Source organism: Phaseolus vulgaris, chromosome 10 (genome assembly GCF_051622355.1).
Source record: "Phaseolus vulgaris cultivar YP4 chromosome 10, ASM5162235v1, whole genome shotgun sequence".
Taxonomy (NCBI): Eukaryota; Viridiplantae; Streptophyta; class Magnoliopsida; order Fabales; family Fabaceae; genus Phaseolus; species Phaseolus vulgaris.
The window spans coordinates 41,110,009-41,134,703 of NC_143507.1; the positions used below are offsets into that span (position 1 = coordinate 41,110,009).

Consider the following 24,695-nt stretch of genomic DNA (forward strand, 5'->3'; position numbering starts at 1 on the left):
AACATACGGTTCTTGTCCAAATTCATTTTCTCACGCACTGCAATAAATTTATGTTAAACGTGGAACTCAATTGTTACTTTTTTCCAGGCACCAACACTTAATACTCATCTACATCTTTTTCTTCTTCTTCTTGGGGACACAAGTAGTTAATTTCATATAGGATTCCCGTTTCAAACTGATGAATTAAGTTGGGTTGATTAGACTTTATGTTTTAACGAGTGTATTTAATTATTATATTTCTTTTTATAATTTATATTTAAGATAGCTTTGTGTTTGTGTTTGTAATAAAATTGTAATAAACAGAATGAAAACTTAGTTAATTGTTCGTAGACGTAAATTATAGATTGGCGACCAAACCATGTTAAATTTTGTGTTGTTTATTTTCTACAATTGATTCGTGATTATGTGTTGTTTGTCCATACATTTTTTTTTTCATCAATTCATTCCTTATACTTTTGAACAAATATAATTTGACATTAGTTTCTCGATTTTTTTTTATTTTGAAATAGATTAATTTTCGGATACTCGTAATAATGGCTTAAAGTACCAAACCTACTAAGTGTACTAATATTGACCAAAAGTCAACATCTCACCAAAGGATATAACGTGGAGAACACAATACACATATAAACAATGAAATACACTTAGAACTAGAATAACATTAAATTACTATCAAATAAATTAAATAAAAGTAATATTACGTATAAATGTCTTTAAGATCTTACTCAACTAATCCATACCATCTCATGTTTTGTCAAGTAAAAATTTATTATTTATTATCATTTTCATAAAATTATTATTGATTTGAGTATTTTTAGGTGTATTAACTTTTTTATTTCACAATATTTCAACTCTATCATCATGAACTGATGTTATTTGTGTACTTTGATCTCCAATAAACAAAAACCGTCCTAAGTTTCTTTAATGCTAAATATCTTTTTCAAATATACAACAAGATCAATTTTTATGAATTTTTTTGTAAAACTAATTATTACACTTAGTAGATACTAGATGATATGAGATTACTTCAAATGATCGGTCTACTTTTATGATAATTTAATAATATCTAAGTCAGTATCATTATAATTATTATGATACGTGAAAAGTCTAAATTGATTTTATAGTTATTATGATTTTATCATTAAAAAGTAGGGTCTTACAATCCATGGTGGAAATTAAAGGAATAAGCTATTTTGAGAACAGTTGTATCATATTTTTTTCAGATTAGACTCGTCATTTTTTAAATCTTGGTCGGGTTCAATGATACAATATCTTTTCATATGTCAATATTTTTAGCAATCTTTTCACATCTCAATGATTTTTCTCTTTTTAATTTCGTTTTATTTCAAGTTATTAAACACAATTGTCCACATTTTTCTGCGAAAGATTAATGCCGGTTTACACAATTTGTGTTTTATTCAATTTACTTTATTAAAATAGCACAATTAGATTATTTATTTCTTTTAATATTGTTGTGTCTAATATTTACCCAAATAATATATTAATGTAACGGTTTAAAATCCTAACATCCTATATTTTTTCATATCAATTAGCATAATCTACAACATATATAATATTTTCTTAAAAACTAGTATAAAATATCAAAATTACGACTTCATATAAAGACAATCAGGAGAAAGTTATTGTAAAATAAAGGTGATGTTATTTTTGTAATTATATTGTGTTTTTAACGACTGTTTTAAGTGGGGATTCGTTGTTAAAAATGGTTATGGGAAAGTGTACAATTTTTTAAAAGAAAGTTGTGTCACGCGCATCTCCCTCTCTTATTTTGTTCCGTGCTCATTCTTCTCAATATCACTTCTCTCGCTCTAACTCTTACACACTCGTCTCTCTGCTACCACACTCCAACCGCGACCTCCACCACACCATGAAACTGCCACCGTGCAACTGAATGTTGCGCAACCTTCATCACTCCAGTCGTGTAACACCGCAACCTTCATCTTCACTCCAACCGTGCGACTGTCAACCTTCAACCTCACACCAGTCGCACGACACCGCGACCTCCACCACACCGCGAAGTCGTCGCCGCACAACCTCCATCACTCCAGTCGTGCGACCTGACCCTTGCCGCATCACACTACAAAAGCTTTAGCTCGCCCGACATCGCAACCTTCACCCTCAGTCCCAGTCGCTCCGCATCGAAAACGTGCCAGCTCCGCTGTCCAGCTCTATGCGACATCGACCCAACCATGACCTCTGCGCCCAACCGCCCTCCACCAGATTCCTCCCTCCATTTCTGTGCCAGCTTTTTGTTTTTTTATTTATTTATTATTTACTGAATGAACGACGGTTCAAAATGCTCGTTATAAATTCTTGATTTATAACTACATCCAAATTAACGACAATTTTAGAATCGTCTTTAAATGTTATTTTTAATTTTCGTTAATTTTTTTTTTTTGCAGTAGTGAATGTTTCAAAATATCTTTCTTTTCATAGGAATTTTGAATATTTACATGAGATTAAAACAAAATATTCAAAATAAAATAAACATTTTCATCATCGAGCTTCTCACTAAGTTAGTTTTATCACTTGTAACATCATCTGCAACTGTGTAAATACACGATCATCACAAATTAAAGAAAGTAAAAACACAAAAAAAATAGGGTAAGCTAACTATTTTTAAAACTTCTATTACAATTATAACTTTAAATATCAACATAAAACCATTAATTCTCATACATTTTAAAAAATATCAAGTGTTTATCATAATTCATCTTTCTCACCTTAGACTTCTATTGGCTCACAACACATAGACACTTGACTCTACTTCCAAAAGGCTCGTGTATTGAAATTAGCATCCTGATATCTGTGCCTGTCATACTACTCACTGTGAATCTCAACAGCCATGCGCATAAACATCTCAATATCTCATCATCTTATATGACAGGGTAAATTCGTACAACCTGAAAGACCATATTATATTTCAAACCGCAGACAAAGTCACATGAACCTCCTTTGACTCTCACCAACTGAATAAATTATCTTTGTGATGAATTATATCAATAGAGTCAGGATCATCTCATGAACGGGACCTAACAAATCAATACACCTTAATAACAATCTCAACACGGTATTTTATTTCCTAAAAATATTATGTTTTGATCACACTTTCACATCATTGCATACTTCATTTAACACATCAATACACCATTCAATCACACTATATTATAAACTTTCTAAACACTCCAAATATATCTAAAAATTCACTTAAACACATAACTAAGTTCCTTTAACCATATTTTTAAATAAATTTTAGAATTTTCACTGAAAAAATAAACAATAATAAACTAGGCTTTCAAAAGTAAAACTAATTTTTTAAGTTTTTTTTTACAGACTTTAGCTTGAGCAAAAATCATCTCGCTTGGAAGAGAATTGATCTCGCTCAAGCAAAAATTCTCCTACTTGAGCGAGATTGGACCCAAGACCCAGAATTTCATCTTAGGTCTCGCCTGAGTGAGATATGCAAAAAAATCTGCATAATTCTACCTAATTCCATCATTCACAGTTATACAAAAACAATTTCAACAACTCATTCACTTCAAGAGTAATTTACACTATATCAACTATACAAATCAACCAAATTTTCTGATTCAAACAAAAACATCTACCATAAATCATCCATATCAAAATCAACATATTCACATTATATTTCAAACAATACCCTACATTGCTCATAAACAATCAATCCTGCAAACAAAATATGGAATTGGTTACCATGTCACCCTCACATCCAGATCTTCTAACCTAGGGTTCTATTTAAAATTAAAACTATTTTCTCACCTGAAATTGAGAAAAGGCTCACTAAGAGCTCCAAATCCTATAATTGTTTAAGGGTAGCTAAACCTACACCATAAAATCTTAATAAAAGATCAAACTATATCACTAGGACCCTGAGCTAACAAAGAATAATTTTGAAGATAAAAGCATCACATGCAAGCTTAAACTAAAGGCAAACCTAACTAGATGAAAACTAACTCAAAGGGAAAGGAGTCATAGTGAACTTTATCTGAAATTTTGATTGATAAATCTTGTAGAGTTCACTATCAAGAGTCCAATGGTGAATTTCGATCATTGATATGATGAATGAAGATATTAGAATCTTATAAAGAAGACAAAGAAAAGAAAAATCGACTTTTTTAGAGAGATGATGTTAAACCAAAATTTAAAAAATAAATTATTTCAAAATTCATTAATGTTAATTTTATTAACAAAATTTTCTTATCTACTTATTTTTCTAAATAATCATCTCTTAAAATAATTATTTTTTCACATTATTATATTCTGTATAATTGTTTTTAAAATATTTTTTAAAAATTCCAAAGAAGTATTTTGAAATAATTTTCTTTTAAAAGCTCAAAATTATCAATTTTCTTCCTTTTATTTTTAAATAAAAACATAAAATCAAATTCGGAATAAAACTGAATCCTGAACTATTAAAATAAATTGTGATATTTAATACTTATTTAAGACTATATGTTATTTAGATTAATATATATATTTAACAAAGTGTATTAGAAAAAATATGTTATTTTAGTCAAAATTTAGATTTTTTCAATTAAGTGCACAAGACGCACGTGTTTATAACTGTATTAAGATTGATGATGGCGCTGTAAGAAAAGACACTAAAATGACTTTAAGAAAAAGTCAGAAACTTCTATAACATGTTTTTTTTTTCATTGTCCTTGAAATTAAAGTGGACTAATATTTGTTATGACAAAAGATATAACATGTTTTTTTTCATTGCCTTTGAAATTAAAGTGGACTAATATTTGTTATGACAAAAGAGATAACGTATTCACTTGCGTAAGGAATCTGCAACTTGTACACAAATTCATGGGACGTCGACGTTTAATGAAAACGATCATGAGTGTACAGTGATGAAATTCTATACATATATATATATATATATATAATAATAATAATAATAATAATAATAATAATAATAATATTGGACCTACTGGTTAGTGACCATAATAGCTTCGTCACTGTAATTTAACATATCATTATCTTACTATAGCACTAATCAAATTCTTCCCACACAAATAAAATTGTTTGCTTCTTTATTGTATTTTAATATTAGATAGTTACCAATCTCACATTAATATATATATATATATATATATATTGAAATACTGATAATTAACTGGTAAAATTAGATTTTATTATGAATATTTTTTATTAACAAAAATAATTTATAAAACAAAATTGGAATGTGTGTATGGGTAAAGTTTAAAATTCAACTCTTTAAAATCTCTAAAATAAACTCCTCCGAACGTCCACAAAACAAAATTCACTATCATGAATAAAAAACATTAAAATACATGAATTTTTTTCAAAAATTCACCTAACGTTTATTTTTTTACTGATATGTAGTTTTCAATCTTGACTTATTTATAATTACATTGAGTAAATTAACTTTTAACTTTTAAGTGAGGTGTAATTCTCGATCTTTACTAATATTTATAATTAAGTGGTCTAAATTTAATTTTATTTTTATAAAACTTATGTTAGAGAATAAGTGTTATCATATGAAAAATAATATAAAATTTTAAAAAAAAGTACGAAGGATTATACCAAATATAAAAAAAAAAAATTCTAAGAGCTTGTTTGATTTTATGGATGTACAGTTTACAAGAGAGGAAGTACAGTGACATTCACTATTTGGATCAAGTGATGTGCACAAAAGTATGAGGAAGGATATCCACATGAACAATGAAAATCATGTTTCTCTTATATGGAAAGACACGTCAACATTAATAATTTTCCCAATTTACCTTAGATTTTGTTTTGACATGCAAAAGACAAAGGAAAAATAAACAAGACAAGAAAACAAATAATAAAAAAATTAAGATAAAATCATATTACAAAACAAAAATATTAAGTATATTTATAATAAAAATAATTTTTTTAAATACAATTATAATAAAATATATAATCGATTATGAATAATATATAATTAATTATGTATATAATTTCTATAAATTGTTTTTTAAAATATTATTATTATTTTAATATTTATATTATTATTATTATTTAATTTTAAATAAATATATAAATTAATTAAATATTTTTTAAAAATATAAGAATAAATTTGTAATCTTAATATTTTATTAGTTAAAAAATTAAAATTCCAATCACACTCGTCACATTATTTACAAACTTATTATATTTATGAAAAAATTTCATGTTCAAAGAATGATAAAAAACTCATTTTTAAAAAAAAAAAATAATTATTCATCGGTATTGGAAATAATTTATAAAATTTTAATTAACTCAAATTTACACAAAAATATTTCATATTTCATTATTAAAATATTTTTAAAGACAAAGATAATTTGTAAACTTACATTTTACACTTAAAAAAAAAATCAAAATTTCCTCACAACCATTCAATTACTCACAAACTCCCGTAAACTTTCCTTACACATCCAATCTAACATATCCCAATCCAAACAACCTCATTTTCTTCACACTTTCTTGTCACATCCTCACACATCTACTCCCTCAACTCCTCACACATTCATTCCCTAATCCAAATACACCAATAGCTCAAGTATATTAGGAGTTTAAAAAAAATTGTGAAAAATGAATAAAAATTACTTACTTATTTTATAATAAATAAAGAGTTTTTAGTAAAAAAATAAAAATAAAATAAGATAAAATAAAATAAAAACTTTTAAAATATTTACAATATTTGGCAAATTATACTTTCAAATTTTAAACAAAATTGTTATCTAGGACGTCAAAAACTTGATGATTCTTTTACAACAAATGTACTGATTCAAAAAGTATATGAACTCAAAATGAAAAATTATTTAAAATCCGGATAGTAATATTCACTAAGTATAAAAATATGTATAAATTTGATTTAATATTGACAATTAAATAAAAACAAAATAAATAAGTGAAATAATTTAATTTAAAAAATTGGAAATGAGTTAATGATTTTCATAAAAACATATAACCTTTCATCTTATTAACATTGATGCATTTATATAAAAAAAATATTGAATACCAAAATATTTAATTAGTTATTTGGATTGAGATAAAATTAACAAAATTTTAAATACAATTAAAACTATAAACATATTTTAGGTCCCATTAGTTATAGTAAAAGCATAAAAAAAAAATATTTAATATGATAGAAATATGTGAGAAATATTTTTTTTTTATATAATCGATTTATTAACTAAAAAAAATAAGAAATAATGCCTAGAGTAGCATTTTGTAAAATGGTTTGTTTGTTGTTCCTTTTTCATCTGTGTCCCAGACAGAGGTGAGTGTTGGGGGACAATTTTCTTTAGACCATGTTTGATACACTCTAACATATGATTGAAGAAAGTTTGACACCTATGGTTGAAATGAAGCTGGTGAGAGTGGACATTATTCAACACACAGTTCATAGATCATAACAGACAAATACATTTCTGGTGATACCCAACACTCCATAAACCTGTTCAACCCTGGTCCACTCTCATCACTACACTTCATTCAACCACACAAAATACCACCAACAGAAGAAAAAAAAACTATTTTATTAATATATATATATATAATATAGAAAAATAGAACAAAAAAATCAGTACACGAGGTGGGTTCTTCAATTATTAGTCCGTGATAATTAACATACTTTGCAGGCAACATAAGGTCAACAAAATGCTTCTGCAAGTTGTTATTTGATGAATAAACGTATCTACACTTTTAAAATAAAATAATGGTTTAGAAAAATAATGGGATTGCAAAACTGGAACAAAAAACTTAGATAATAAAATTTTATTATATTATCTAGTTAAAAAATTGAACTTAATTATGCAGATATTATTTAAGGAATCATGCAGTTTCTCATGTAATTGTGAATTGCTTTTGAGATGATAAAAAAAGTTGCTGGGTGCAAAAATTGAAGTTGTGTGATTGATAGAAAAAATAGTGATAAACTGGTTTGAAGTGGAAGGAAAATTGATGAATGAAAATCAATTTTCTTATTAACAGATTATTATATTAAAAGCCTTTAATAAAGTACCACAAAATTATGAAATAACATGGCAAAGGCATATTATATTTTTTTATAAGATTATACTTTCAGGTTTCCTAATTGGTTTTAAACCTTTTAATTTATTTTTTTAAATAAATAAATAAATCGTGTGATGATTAAAATAATGGTTCGTATTGATGGAAGGGAATATGTAACATTGCCGATAAATAATAAGAATAAACCAATAACGTTTTTCCTACTGAAACAATAAATTTATAACCTATAAGAGTGTATTTGGTAGTATTTAATTTATTTCAATAAATTGTAAATGTATTTGATCAAGATAAGGTATATAGTAAATGAGCTTATTCTATTAAAATTGACTTGTAAAGTATCTTTTGAATATTATAACTTATTGTATTGTTTTTATTTATATACTTAATATTTACCCTTTCCTTTAATATTTATTTTGAAAAAAATATATATCCTTTAATAGTACACTAGTCAATTGCTATACTAATTATTATTTTTATGGAAAATGATGTTTTTATAAAAGTAATAAAGAGTTTAAATTTAATTAAAAATATAAAAATACAATTAAATAACATTACAAGAAAATCCCTATAACACTGAAAACGTATAAAAATATCTACCATAAAATAGATTATCATTTAACATATTAATGTTTGAAGGAACCTTCCTTACTTTATAATTTTAGTTATCAACTTTAAAATATAATTAATTGGTAGTTAAATTGGTAACTAATTATATATTAATTTAAAAATTATTTATTAATAATAAAAACTATTTTAAATATTAATAATTTTTTAACTTATAAAATAATATCTAATTTAATTAATATAAAGATTAATTATTTTTTGTCTTTAAATTTAGTTTCTATTTAACGAGTATTTTGCAGGAAATAGATGGCATGAACTTTGTATGAAAAATATTTCTTTTAGAATTAATGTTTGTGGAAACCCAATGTCTTAAAATGTTAAAGAGAAATAAAGTAAGTATAATCATATTATAAAATTTTGAACAACTTAAAGAAAAGAAGGCAAACATAAAAAATTGAGAGAAAAATATATAAGATATTTGTTTTAAATAAAAGTTAATTTCAAAAAGAGTAAACATAGATGCTCCTAATAGTGATGGTATTTTCAAATTAAAAGAGTAGATTCTAAATGAACTACAAGTGAAGAACACAAAATAAGATAAGAACAAAGGATAAATAAATTTAAATTGTAAATTGCTGCCAAGAATATGAGAAGAACTTGAATAATAGAAAGAGTTAGGTAAAGCACAAACAAAATTATCGGATCAGTAAAATCCTCAAACATAACATAAAATTTGAGAAAAAAAAAATCAATTTCAGAAAAAAATAAAATAAAATCAGATAGAACAAAATATTAAGAATCGCACACAAAACAATTTAATGTGGTTTGATTGAAAATTCAATCTATATCCACGAACAAAAACTCACTACGAATAATATTTGGGATTACAACAATAAGTTTATCTCATGTTTCATAGTGAATTATCAATTCTCACATTAAACAAATAATTGTCAAGTTCAAGTTCCTATATACAAAATAAAACTGTCTTACAACTTCTAACTAAGGATGTTTCTTATAAGAACTAACCATGTGTACAGTGATTCATCTACAATAAACATGAGACGCTAGTAGTTAATGGGAAGTTCCAAAAAAAAGACAAATGATCAAAGATTTAATCTTCAATTCCTCATAGAAGAAGGTTATCGCATCACGATTTTGATACTCATTAGACGATAACTTAGATTTTATCTTAACTAAATGTTTACAAGTTGACATAAAAAAATGGTAACATAATCAGCCTTTTCCATTTTAGCTGTATAAAAAGTTCATTTGAACCTATTTATAAACAAGACTTATTCAATTGGTTTTCACCATGTTGACATGATGCATTTATAAAATAAATTATAATCTTATTATATTCTGAATCTTACAATTCTTTTAGTTGATTTTAATAATTTTTTATTAAGTTTAGTAAAAAGTGGACTTTAAACCTAAGTCAACCTTATAAAATTGATTTATAAGGTGAAATTTGCACTCACTTGTATACTATGAAATAACTTTATATTTAGTCGGTGTAGGATGATCTCTAACACCCCTCACGCCGAGACTCTCCAACTCGTACGTGAAACTATATAATGGGTGGTCTGATAGAAGTCCAATAGTGGATGGTATGATAAAATCAACAAATCTCGTTAGGATAAACTCTACATGACTCTTATATCATATTAAGAAATGGACTTTAAGTCTAACTTAACATTTTAAAACTAACTTATAACGTGGGATTTTCACATACTTATATTATGAAATATTCTTCATCTTTAATTTACGTAGAATCTCCAACGACATTTATATATTATGAAATATCTTTATCTTTAATTTACGTAGGATCTCCAACGACATTATCTTGATATAAAGAAATCGGTCAACTTAGTTTAATGGTTATTTTCGTCATGATAAATATATTCCATTCATCGGAAAATACTGAGTTATATTTTGAATTATCTAAAAAGTGGTTGACGTATAATGTAAATGTGATGAGGTTGTAGGCAATTAGGTCAACATACCGATATTCAGTGATGATTAGAATGGAATGTGAATAACACATGTTATAGTCAAACGATAATTGGTGTCGTAAAGAAAAAAAGGACAACTTTTTTTCTTCCTTTTACATTTATATTTCCATAGTAGGTCCGTTTCTTCATTCATTTCATCTAAAAGTTTCAAAACATTTTTCATGGCTAATAATTATTCCCAAAGTCTGAGCTTTCACAATATTCCTAGATATAATATCATTATTTTCATAACAATCTTAATTTTCTTGAAAAACTAGTTTTTTTTTTCTTTTGTCAACCTCACAGCTAGTCTAAAAAATAGAAATGACCTTATTTAGCAGTGGCATTAAAAATAAGACTAATTGTATTAGCAATATCATTTTTTCTCCTTACATATTTTTAATATTTCAGATTTTTTTTTCCAAATTGTATTATTTATTTATAATTTTTTAATATTAAAAAACCCAGATGGATAGCAAATTCTCCCTCCACCTCCATACTTTCCTCTGCACGTTTATATTAATTAATCTTTTTTTTAAAAATTAAATAATCCTAAGTAAATCATAATTTTACATTTTTAAATAACCTTAGTTGAATCTCACACCCTCATACCTCTCTTTCGGCCACAATACTTTCATTCTTCTCCCACCATAATATTTGAGAAACTAGTTCCATCATTTGAGCGTGTCAGAGGTTTGACGAAAATATTCATTGTATTCGATGTCCCTAGTGCGAAGATCTTTTTTTAGTTTTGTACTCTTTTTTGCACCTCGCTGATTTTTTTTTCTGGATTTTGTGTCTTCCAAAAAAATGAAGACAAAAAAAAAACGTACAAAAACACAACCACCACCAATAAAAACACTACAAAACTTATATCAACCACCAGCGTTCAGCTTCAGCCACCACAAACAACCACCATCACTTGAAATTGAAGAAAAAGATACATTCTCCACCATACTTAGAAGAGTATAGTTGAAATAGAAAAAGAATATGAAGATAGGGGGAAGGTATGGAGGTGCAGGAAGAATATTCCAAAAAGTATTTTAGTAAGAAGAAGTTACGTGCCCAATGTAGAGGGTGTTTCTTCCTGCACCCCTACATTAATGTGAATGAAGTAGGAGCAATGTAAGGCATGACTAAGTTTGTATCTGCTGTGGGTGGAATCTGGGTGAACAAGTTTGAATGGAAATTGCATGTCATATCTTGGAAGCTTTCGTGATCTCTACACACTCGCTATCTGGAGTTACGAAGATGAGAAAATGAAGCAGGACAAATACAATTACATATTCTTCTTATTTTCTAACCGTCCATCATGTAATCATGTAACTATAAAAATGTTTTCACCATTGATTTCCAAGAAGAGAACGAATACATAGTAAAGTTAAATATTACTAAAAAAAATACTACCAATCCATAAGTAAATAAAATACATTCAGTTGTTTTGCTTATCAATACAGATTTTGTAGTATATCTAGGGTGGTGCAGATAGGAAATATCATGACCCAGTTGATTGTTTTTAGCTTGACAAAACTTGTCAAAACATGACGCAGAATGGGCCCAAGCTTGTGGTTGTATAAAATAATTAAGCATTAATTAGTAATAATGTTAGAATTTTCAAAATAATCAAGCACTCTCATTAAAAATTTAGTATTGGTATAGTTTTTTTTTAAATTTTTTTTTTTTAAATATTTAATTTTAAAAGCTGGTAGGTGTATAAAATAAATAGGGACTTCATGGAGCAAAACCCATGGGCAGCAGAATTGGCCCAAGTTTTTGAAAACATGTTGCAATGGGAGTGGGAATATCAAAGAGAGGGGGATCTGAAAAGTTAAATTATTAATTAGTAATAATTTTAGAATTTTCAAAATAATTAAGCATTCTCGTTAAAAATTTAGCAATAATACTCCTTTTAAGAAACTATTATTTTTTAAATATTTATTATATATATGTGTGTGTGTGTGTGTGTAATATTTAAAAAAAAATTAAAAGCTGGTAGGTGTATAAAATAAATAGGGACTGTCTACAGCAAAACTCATGGACAGCAAAATGGGCCCAAGTTTTTCAAACATGTTGCAAATAGTGAAGTGCTGGGAGTGGGATATTAAAGAGGGGATATGAAAAGTTAAAGTATTAGTTAGTAATAATTTTAATTTTCAAAATAATTAAGCATTCTTATTAAAGATTTAGTACTGATATAGTTTTTTTAAAGAATTATTTTGTTTAAAATATTTTTTTTTTATATATATATATAAGAAATTAAGAGTTGGTGCGTGTATAAAATAAATAGAGACTATAAGCAAAACTCCTGGGCAGAATGGACTCAATCTTTTCGAAACATGTGCTTCTTACATATGACTTTTAAATAATTTTCAAGTTTCAACTATATAAAATATTTTAAAAGTTGTGATAGAGAAAAATTGAATTAAGAAAGAGAATAAATTTTATTAATTTTATATTTAATTATATTTTTTGTTTTTATCAAATATTGTTATTTTATTTTATTTTTCTTATTTTTATTTCAAAATTTATTGAAATCCACTGGTTTTGAAAAAATGATGAGGATACTATTGTTATTATTAAAGATGCTCATACTTATTTATCTTATAAACTAATAAAGCTATATAAGTGAATGTAAGTTCTTTTAAAATAGAAAAAAAAATATTTTATTTGATATTGTTATATAAACATTAAAATAATATGAAATAAAACACTTTTATATTTTTATTAAATTTATACCATATATATTAAAATACTGCGATGTATTAATTACATATGTCTTAAATAAATTACGATGATACGATGTTTACGTTAAATAAAATAATGATATATAAATTACGGTGATATTTATACGTACACGTTATGAATATGTATAAATTATGGAATGTATACGTACGTTGAATATTCGTTCCTTTTTTCATTTCCATCTCGGCATCATCCTTGCATCGAGGATCCAATTCACTCGGTTGAGAAATTTCGTTATCATCATTAGGCTTAGCACTCATAGGCTATTTTTTTTATTGACGTGTACCCGTCGTGTTACTTAATCTCGAAGTAGGGTACTGACTCAATAGCTTTAAGTTTGTTCATAGAGAAGGACGTTGTACGAGGTATTGACATAAATATAATGCATCTACCTTAATTGTTCTATTACTTCAGTTACCCTTTCTGAATTTGGTATACTAATTCATGTAACCTCGTGTGTCCACACATTCACGAAAAGCCAACAATTTGCTGGTTGTACGTGGTAATGGCATCCTTGGAAGGTTTTTAGGGGTGTGTACTTGGAGAAACGATAGGGTAAAGGCAATTTGCACTTCTCTTTATTTTCTATCCAGCTATTGGCCCGTTCATCTAAGATTTTGATGACTTTTTTACGGCAAATGCATTGTATTGTCAAAAGTAATAATTTGTCTCTAAGGACGGATATCGAATTCACAAGGAACAGTTGAATAATCAAGTAAAACATTCACTAAATAGAAAATCGAATAATAAAGTTTGTTGGAATTTGTTATGGGTGCAATGATTAATAAGAAAACAAATCAAAGAGTTTGTTGCTTCAATTGGAAAAATAGGGATTGAGGTTTATCTTTCTAACACTTTTGTATTTTGATTAGCATGACAATATTGTGTCATTTGATTGATGTTGGTGCTCGTATAAAAATCACTTATATCGATTCTTCACATATAAAATTATTAAGATGTCTCCTAAATATTGATTTATCGCATATTTATAAAAAAATTCTTATGAGTAAGATCAGACATCGATAGAAATTAACATTTTAAATCTATTCCTAGCATTCAAATATGTTAAGCATTATCATTTAGGTTATAAACTTATAAGTACTTTCCAATCAAATCTAAATTTCAACATCATGGCGAACAAGCATTACTAACAAAATGATAGTACCAATCATCAATCAATCAATAACAGAATATTATGTTTAGATATCACCTAAATACATATGAGTTTGAATAGATTACTCTCAATCCCAAAGGGTTGAATTAACCACACATGTTGGTTGTTACAAACATGGACAGCAAGAAAAAAAGATCCAAGATGTTTCTTCTCTAGGCTTTCTAACACCACCTTCTATTCTCCTAATTGGATTACAATTCACTCAATGGTGTTTTCCTCCCAATCACTGCTTGTCTAGGGTTGTGCCTCAAGCCTCATATTTAACCTAATTGGACTTGGGCTAAGTGACTTCTCGCTTGGTCATTATTGAGCTCGCTTGGGCAAGTTGCACAAAAAAGGCCCAACGTCACTAGAGTAATCTCGTATGGGCAAGATCCTTTGGGGCGTCTTGCTTAGGCGAGTTTGGGCGAGCTTTGATGAGTGTTGGGGCATTCCAGCTTTCCCTTTTTAGCTTTGTATATTCTCATTTTGCCCAATCATCTTTATTCTTTCATAGAATCCTGAAATTAATACAAATTTGGGAATAAATCGTTCTTATTCAAATTAAAATACAAAATATGTAAAAAGATATAAATTTATAAATTAAGGGATATTTTATGTTTATTTTATCAATTAATATCCATAAGTGTCTGTATTTTAATATGAAATATTACTGAAATCTGACACTTATGAGGTTCTCACCTTGTTGCAGAACTCTTTTCGTTCCTCTAGTTGCATGAACTTTGTGGCTTTCTGACGAAGTTCATCCAAATTCATCGTTGATTTTTTGCATAGGATATTTGAGAATGGTGCTAGTCGGAGATTAGTGACCATGTGATGCATTTACCTCAAGACTAAGGTTTTGGATGTGAAGAGCGACCTGCCTGAATTGCTCCATGAAGGTACACAACGATTTTGTTCGTTCCTGCTTAATATTGACTAGCATAATCGAGATCAGATGGTGTGGTCGGCTTGTGAAAAAATATGTTTCAAACTTGGTGACTAGCTTATCAAAGGAATCAATGGAGTGTGGGGGTAGGCGAGTGAACCAACTTAAGATAACTCCTTTAAAGAAAGTCGGAAATACTCAACAAAGTATTGCATCTTCTGAAGTATACAATTTGACTTGTATGACATATACATCAACATGTTAATTGGTTATTCGTGCCATGATACTTGTCTAGCGTGAGACTCTTCCAGTTATTTGGGAGCAAGGTCTCCATTATGCCTTTTGCAAAGGGATGTTGGCGGGACGAGGTGTCAACGATGAAGGTGCAAGGAAGCAGTTTGGAGTATATCTTCTGGGAGCTATCAGCTTCTTGTATCTTTGATATTGTGTGCAAGTTGGATTTGGTGGGTCTCGATGTTCCTACTCAACTTATATAGTGGATGTCTTGTCATCCTTCATCTTCTGCCTCATTCAAGCATTCTTTGGGCACAGCTCCCTCCCGAGTTCTATCATAAACTCCAATTGGGTGGAGTGATTATGATATTCATGTGCGTGTTTATCATGGCTGGTCATATTGCGTGTGGTTACCGTTTGACTTTTTCGATTCCATAGTGAATGCCAAAATATTCTTACAAGGTCGAATAGACCTATTTAAATTCTACAAGTATACTTCGATGTTCAAGTCAATTTAGAAAAGTAATATTATTTTAGTTATCAAAGAGTCATTACCTTTTATCTTAAGGCATATAAATGAATCGTTTAACCTAGGTCCAAAGAGACCTAAACATTCTTAATCATGATTTTGAAATCATTTTACATGTGACTAACGTTAAACGAAATAAGTAGGTAATAATCTTAAATATTGATTATTGATTAGCTATTAAGTGTATGTTGATAGATTGAAATTTCTATCAATTTAAACCAATATACCAAATAGAGCCATACTTACAAAGACAAAAAAAAACTCTTCAAATAATAATGAGACAATATCTTTAAATTTAAAATAAATATTTTTTAAATTAACAACCTCAAAAAAAAAATCTCTTATTTAATAAGCAAATAATATATGTTTATAAAATAAGTTGAAACGGTTTATTTTAAAATAAAATGTATTAAATAAAATTTTAAAAAACAATAATATACTTGTTTTACTAAATAAGCACTTATATTTATATTATATGTAATAATAAACACAAACGGGCTAATGTCATATGAGTAGTCTAGTTATAGTGACATATCTTGTTAAATACATTGTTGAACTTGAAACAAATACTTACAAACATCGGTATTTTCGATGGCCTGTGAGAGAAAGAGAATTTTTTTGAATTGTAATAAATAAAATCTTACTATAAGTGTATTTCCATTATTGGAAGAAAATACTTGATGTTTTCACCCAGCAATTTTTTATTATTATTTTATTATTGAATTATAAATCGATATGAAAATTATAATAAAGTCAACGACCTTAATCTCAATTCTTAACTATCCATGAAGAGCATCTCACGTATTATGATCAACAAATTCAAAAGCGTGTGAAGAAAAAAAAAATGATACTGAATAAAATTGAACCTTCACTATAATTTATATACCCCAATAATCGAATCAACAGTTATTTTTTTACCTCACTTGGATATAAGTTATAACTATTTACTCCACATTGAAAATTTTAAACATTATGAAGAATAAATGACCCAATGTTGACCGTCAACATATACCTTCAGATTCTGAACTTTGGCAAACAGATCAACGGCTCTACGAACTCCTCTATTATCTGCAGCAGTGAAATAATCGTGTCCGAAAATAACTCCACCGGGTCGGAGGATCCGAAATCCCCGGTTAATATCAGCCCAAGCGGATAAAAAATCGTGACCCGCATCGATTTCAACTAAATCCGCGTACACACCCCACTCGCAAAACAACATCAGGGTCGACCCGCTTGAAAACGGAACAGGTAAAACTGACCCGGTTTGGTTAAAAGTGACCACGTTCTGAAGGAACTGGTAAAAGAGCCAAACGTCACCGTTTTCCATCGGAATGTTCGTGAAGCGCTCTTTGAACCCAGCCCAGCCGCGAAAGTCGTCCACGCAGAAGATCTGAGTTTGGAGACCGAGTTGGCGAGTCAACTCGGCCATGTGAATCGCCGACGCACCCAGGAACGTGCCCACTTCAACGACGGTCCGCGGCCGCACGCGGCGGATAAGGTTTTCGAACACGGCACCGGTGGAGCCCCAGCCTTTCACCCTCTTCGTCCTCCGCAGTTTCTCCGCCGCGTGCGGCGGCGGGAAGTTCTCAAACGGCGAGGTGCCGTTGAAGAGGCGGTCAACGAGAGTCCGGCGGATGGTCTCAGGCAGAATTGGATCGGCGCAGCGAGTTGTGATTCGGAAAGGGTTCAGCTCGGTGGTGTTAATAGGGAAACCAGTAACAGGTTCTGGTAATTGCGGTGGTGGTGGTGATGAAGGTGAGAGTGGTACTGAAGAGGAAGAAGGGTGATAGGAAAAGTAACCTAAGAAGTAGGTTAGCAGAAGGAGGATAAAGTAGGCGGCGGGTTTTGCCGTTTTGAGCATCTTAGGTTGTAACGAAGGTGAAAGTCTTCTGCTGGCATGGTGATTCTCAGTTTTCATGTCTGTAGAGATTAGTTGAGAGAATTTTAGGTTTTTTTTGTGAAACCGTTGGTTGTTTGGTCTAAGAATTCTTGGATTTCGTTTATATGTGTTTTGGTTTTGACATGAGTGGCGACAACTACTGATCAGAAATAAAGGAGAAGAAGATAGTTCTTGCAGTTTTACGAGATTTGTGGAATTTCAATCTGCATAATTTAAAGTAATTTAATCTGCCATGTCATTGCTGCTACTACGTCGTCTATTTGCGTTGTTTCACCATTCATATTCATGACAGAATATTCTGTTATGCAGATGTTAATGTCAAAAATTAATGACTGGGGCATTACGTTTTAATTATTATGCATCAGCCATTCATCAATTATCACTTCTTTTCTTTTTCTGGATTTTGTTTAGTCAAATTTACATATAAATATCAGTGTCAACGTCATTCATATCCCTTAACTAATGAAAGAATAATATGAGATTTTATCTGTTTTGATACGACAGATCTCTTTTTAGTATATTTTTAAGGTATTTGTAGCAAAAATCAATCCATTATGGGTATATTGTTTCTGATAGTAGAATTTTATTTCAAGATTATACTTTTTTATGTATATTTGTAATATAATATATATAAGGAAATATCACTAATATTTTTATTGATTGTAAACACCGTTTCTATAATGTTAATGAACATTATTATTATATGGATGGTATTTATGCTGTTTTAATTTTTTTTAAATGTTCTTTAAAAATAGATCGATAAAAAAATAATATTCAATAAAAAAGTTGGTATTGAATATATATATATATATTAACTAGTTATTTAAATCAATCAAAAAATATTTTATTTTGGTTTAGGTTGTATAATTTTGTTGCAAAATAGGATAGGTGGAATCAGGTAAATCCAGTAAATTGAATGTAGATATTATTAAAAAAATATCAATTTAATTAATTATGAGTTATATTATTGAATTTGTAATTACAATAAAATTATTAAATAAAAATTAATTTTAAAAATAAAATATAATTAATAATTAATAATTAAATTAAATATTATTTTATATATTATAAAATTATTTATATTTACTATAATTTTTATTATTAATAAATAATTTTTAAATGGTATATAAATAGTTATGAAAGTTTTAAGTATTAACTAAATTTGATAATTAATTAAATATTAATTTTAAAACTATTTATTAATAATAAAAGCGACTTTAAATATTAATATTTTTTTAAAATAATATATAATTTTGTTGATATAATTATTAATTATTTTTAGTTTTTAAAATTAATTTTTATTTAATATTTTCTTATAATTTAAAAATAAAATTAATTTTCTTTTAAGTGATATAAAATAGATATAAAAAAATTAAAAATATATAAAATATATTTATCACTTTTTTATATGCTCCCTCTAATATCTATTTCTGTATATTTGACATATATTTGTCATTTCCTATGTCAAATAGGATTAGTGTAGAATCATAACTATTCAATTTCACATATAATATTTAAAGTTAATATATTTATAATTATACATTTTACTAAAAATAAATTTATAATAATTAAATGTTTCTAAAATACTGTTACTAATTTTAAATTTGATGATTAATACTTGTTATAATAATTACTTAATTTGATAATTTATTCTTTAATAATATAAATCTCATATAATGTTGAATAATTATAACGATCACTTTTCACTCTTAACTTAATTTTAAAAATACCTAGAATTTTTATAATATTATATATTTTTCTATCTCATCAAATCTCTTAACTTAATACTTACATTACACGTCAATACTTTAATAATACATTTCTGATTTCTACCTATAAATATATATATTCATAATATTAAAATTACTATGTGTTATTTTACTTGCAAACATTACAACAAGTTTCATCTAAACATATCATTAATGAAATACTATTTTTTTTAACAATAAAAAATAAATAATTAGAAATCACGTTAAGAAGTGATGCAACTCTTGTATAAGAGTGCACAAAACCGGACAACATCTTCCCATATACTTGTCACTAAGTTCCTATTATGACAAAAATTAGAACAAAAAATACAGACCAATAAACAAGCTCAGAAACAAACAAACACCTCGTCCCAACCTTCTACAAAATTCTATAAAATCAAAATCTCTTTATCAAATACTATATTCACCGGTCACACTTTGTGATATCAAACCACATTCTCAATCAAGGTACATCATGTATTTGAGCAACAAAAACAATCAATATTCAACTAAAACAACAATTAATTTAGTTTTAAACAAACTAAATTCTAAAATCAATATATGAATGTTGTTAGAGCTATAAGTGTTTTCTTAAGTAACAATATACATAACTTAGCAAAGAAGTTCTTGTTTGAGCGATACAACTTATTATCTAAACATCATCTCAATACTTGAGTGATATTTCAAGGAGAGAGAGGAAATTGATATTGTCTCTTCTTGCTTCACTGACATTTCAAGGAAGGAGAGAGAATTCACAATCGCTTTCTTCCTTTAGTGACAAACTGTTGAATATCTTGAGAGATAATCAACACTAACTCTCTATCACTTAAGTGTTATACCAATGTTTGAGTAACTTAATTTAGTACAATAAATTACTAAGTTTTAGAATCCACTACAACACATTGCCTAAGTGTTATTATTGCAATATCACGTTGCTTGAGCGATTAAAGTTCATAAGAAAATAGAATTGATGTAACATCTCTCTTATTCAATTTTTAAGACATGACTTGAACAAAAAAAATTTATTGTTTGAACAACGATACACTTTAACAATAATATTATATATGTACTTGTAACAAATGTTACCATTTGAACCTACATCATTTTAAAAACATTCCAATACTCAAGCGATAAATGTTAAAACAACAAAAATCAACATATTATATAATAAAATAAAAAATTCAAACCAATTCATTTTATTCCTCCTAAAATGTTTACAACCCCTAATTAAACCATTTTTTCATCAAAAGTTAATGTATTACTTAAATTCAAACAGGATTATAGTGCACCCAATAAGACTTAACAATTCACACCACTATAACAAATACTTTCATGGTTCAAGAATCTAAAATCAACTAAAGAAACAATATAACTTGTGTGTCTCAAGAAGCCCAAAAGACATTTCAATTTTACTAGACAAAGAATGTTGAATTTAGAGTCTCCAAAATCTAAGGAAAATTTCACCTAAACAACCAAAACACTAATAGCAAACTAGGCCAACTCATACCACAACTTTCCCAACTAATCGAATATGTGAAACCCTATATATAATATACATAGATAGAATTAGAAAGAAAAGGTACAACAAAATTGAAGTAAAGAATAAGTTTTACTCAAAATCAAATTTTAATTGGAAAAAGGTCAAAGATGTTATCCCAAAGTCAATGATGGTGTCCCTTTCTTATTGGTGAATTTTTTTTGAGATCAGGAAGATAAGTAGCTTCATAAACTTTAAAAAAAAATATATAAAAATAAATAAATTTAAATAGAGTAAAATTTCTAAAATTAATAAATAGATATTGAAATTCTGAACTACTTATTTAATTGAGCTTAATTAAAATGTCGAGTTTGAGTCATTCAAAAATATTAAATTTTTATCTTGTTTGGTTTAGCTCATTTAGAGTTTAATTAATTTTTTATGATTTTTTTCTTAAATTATTTTTCAACTTTACTAATATAACATCTAAACATTATTTTAATACTAATCTACTTATAAAAAAAATATGCATCAACTTGTTCTCAGAAAAATAATTCATATATTAAAAAAGGAAACTAATATTTTACATAAAGGTAAGTCAATAGTAGTTAATAAAACTTAAAATATGAAATATGTGTACTAATATCTTAATAACTGAGTAACTCATGATTCATTAATGTAAAGCTTGGACTCAATTCATTTAAATAAATAAAAAGAGTCAGAAGTTTATTTTTTTAATTTATAAATGAATTTGAATCACTAATTGACAAATCAGACCTAAATCTTAACTCATTTATATCCATACAGTTATGTTTATCTCAAACTTTATTCGCAACTCCAACCCTACATACGAAAAATAGTTGAATTTAAATAATCCTATTCATAATTTAAATAATTTCCTTCACGGTAAGTATTAAACTGTCAAAAGTATTTGAAATTCAAAATTTTCACTAAAATTTAATTTAAAGAAATCACACCAACTTATATGATGAGTAATTTGTGTCTCCTGAATAAATTTCATAATAAATTAAGAGTATAAAAATAATTAGCAATTAATATAATTAAAAAAAAATATCTATATTTTTTATAGTTAAGACATCGAAGTCAAAGTTACTTGCATATATTTCTTACACAAACAAGTGAGCTCATTTTTATTTTTAAATCTTAGCCCCTTAAATAAAAAAATAATGAAGTCCAAAGTTAATTTATACAATAATTTTGCTGAAGTATATACTTTTTGTTTGCTTACTCTATTCATTTATCGATAGAATAAATTAATGGCATTGATGAAGGAAGCAAAATCTTAAAATACAAATAATATTCCCATCAATACCTAATGAAAGTGAAAGAAAAGAATATAATTAAATAAGTCAAATGGCAATAAAAAATAGAGTACAAAATAAGGATTTGGAAATTTGTACTATCTCTTATTCTCCACCAATATAACAACTTATCTTCCAATCCACAAATCCACAAGTAACACTCCAAGAATCGAAGTGCCATGGACGTGCAAATTAAAAAAAGGAAATGGGAAAAAAAAAAACACTTAATCACCACCTCGTATTCACATCTATACGAGTATCCCAAAAACAAAAGGTCAACTAAAATAAATTACACAAATCCAATTATTTGCGTTTTTAGAAAAGTTATTTTATGGTTAGAAAACCATTTAAACTCTTTTGAAGGAAATAAATTTCTATAAACCTCAACAATTAAGATTAAGATTTGAGTCTTCAATTTGACATTTCCAATTCAATCTTTTGTACCTATTTATATTTAAGGACAGTTTGATAGTAATATGGTAATTGGTACCCTAATAAATTCAATAAATTTTTATTAAAATATTTTTTAAACATTTTTATATCATATTAAAAAATAGACTTTAAATATAACAATTATATAATGAAATATTTTTATATTTAATTAATATGGATCTCTAATATTGTCGGTTATTAATTCAGATTTTATTATTATTAATTCATATCGTTATATTGCATTAATAGTCAATTTTCGGTTTTGTTACTGTTAGTATTCCTAATTTATAGCTTCCAGTAATTGTAATTATTATATATATGATTGAGTGAATCAAAATGAATAAGATCTACTTTGTAATTTTGTGCAATTACGTGTTTATTCTGTATAGTAAAAAAATTGTGTTTATTCTGTATTATGTGTAAAAAAATATATTAAGAAATTAGAAAAGAAACTCATTTCTGAAGTGACAAAAAAAATGCAAATAAATCACTGAAGTTACTTGTCGATACGTCAAAGTTCATCAACTCAATAACTTTATACGTTTTAGTCTCTAAATATATTAATATTATTACTTTTAAGTCATGTATTTTTTTTTTAATTTAAAAGAACTCATGAATTATTTTAATTTATATAACTTATGAATTCTACTTTGTAATTATTTTTTTCAGAAAATCTCTTCTATAATTTATTTAATTTTTTAAATTTTATATACAAATTAATATTAACTTATAAAAAAGTTATATTTCGTTTATAATTTTAGAACGGAGATTTTTTTTGAACATACCCTTACTAACAATGTTCAGGATTCCACTTTAATCAGTCATGAAATTACATAATTCAAAATAAAAATATCATATTTCACAATCTTTTATTTTAAATCTAAGTCAACATCTCGTGCCACCGAGATCACGGATTGTGAATAGAATATTATTACATTGTTCCTTCTGTTAGAATAAGAACCTGGTACATGATAAATAACAATATTATTTTACTATAAATTTATAGTCGGTTAAATTTAAATATAATTATAAATTAAAGTAATTTTTAACACTTTATAAGCAATTTTTATTAAAAAAAAATTATTAACTGCTATGAGAAAATTGTGATAGTTATGTTACACTGTTCATGTTTTACGAGTGATGGACCACTCCACTAATTTCCAGATCCTATTTTGAGTACATCCTCCATTCTCTATTAATTTATTCAACCATACATGTCCCATTCAATTCCCATTATCACATTTCAAAACTTTTTATCTTATTTTACCTTTGTTTACTTAGAAAGACTGAAAAATATAATAAAGATGAGAATATAATTCTTTTTACCATTTCTTTGAGAAGATAACTAAATAAAGAATGTTTCCTTCCAAATTAAAAGAAATTAAGAAAATAATCTCATTTTCATTTATTAAAATTATGTTACTCCTACTTTATTCTTTATTATTTTTACTTTTACTCTAAATCGAAACAAGTGAATAATGTTTTATTTTCCTTACTACATCAAAAGTTAACATTAAAAGGTTGTTTTCACATAGACATCGTCACGATGTTCCAAAATTATAATCCAAAGATTCATCTATATTTGCATAACATAATTTTCACTGAACAAACCTGATTTAAATCTCTGGAAATCAATCCTAGAAACATCAAATTGACAAGGTGTCC

General features: G+C 27.1%; 1 protein-coding gene across 1 annotated transcript; it reads right to left on the reverse strand.

The window, feature by feature from the left end:
• Window positions 1-17,002: 17,002 nt before the first annotated feature.
• LOC137819141 (S-adenosyl-L-methionine-dependent methyltransferases superfamily protein) lies at window positions 17,003-18,333 on the reverse strand. The gene has a single exon (XM_068622905.2). The coding sequence runs from the start codon at window positions 18,067-18,069 to the stop codon at window positions 17,122-17,124; it is 948 nt and encodes a 315-aa protein (XP_068479006.1). The 5' UTR covers window positions 18,070-18,333; the 3' UTR covers window positions 17,003-17,121.
• Window positions 18,334-24,695: the final 6,362 nt, after the last annotated feature.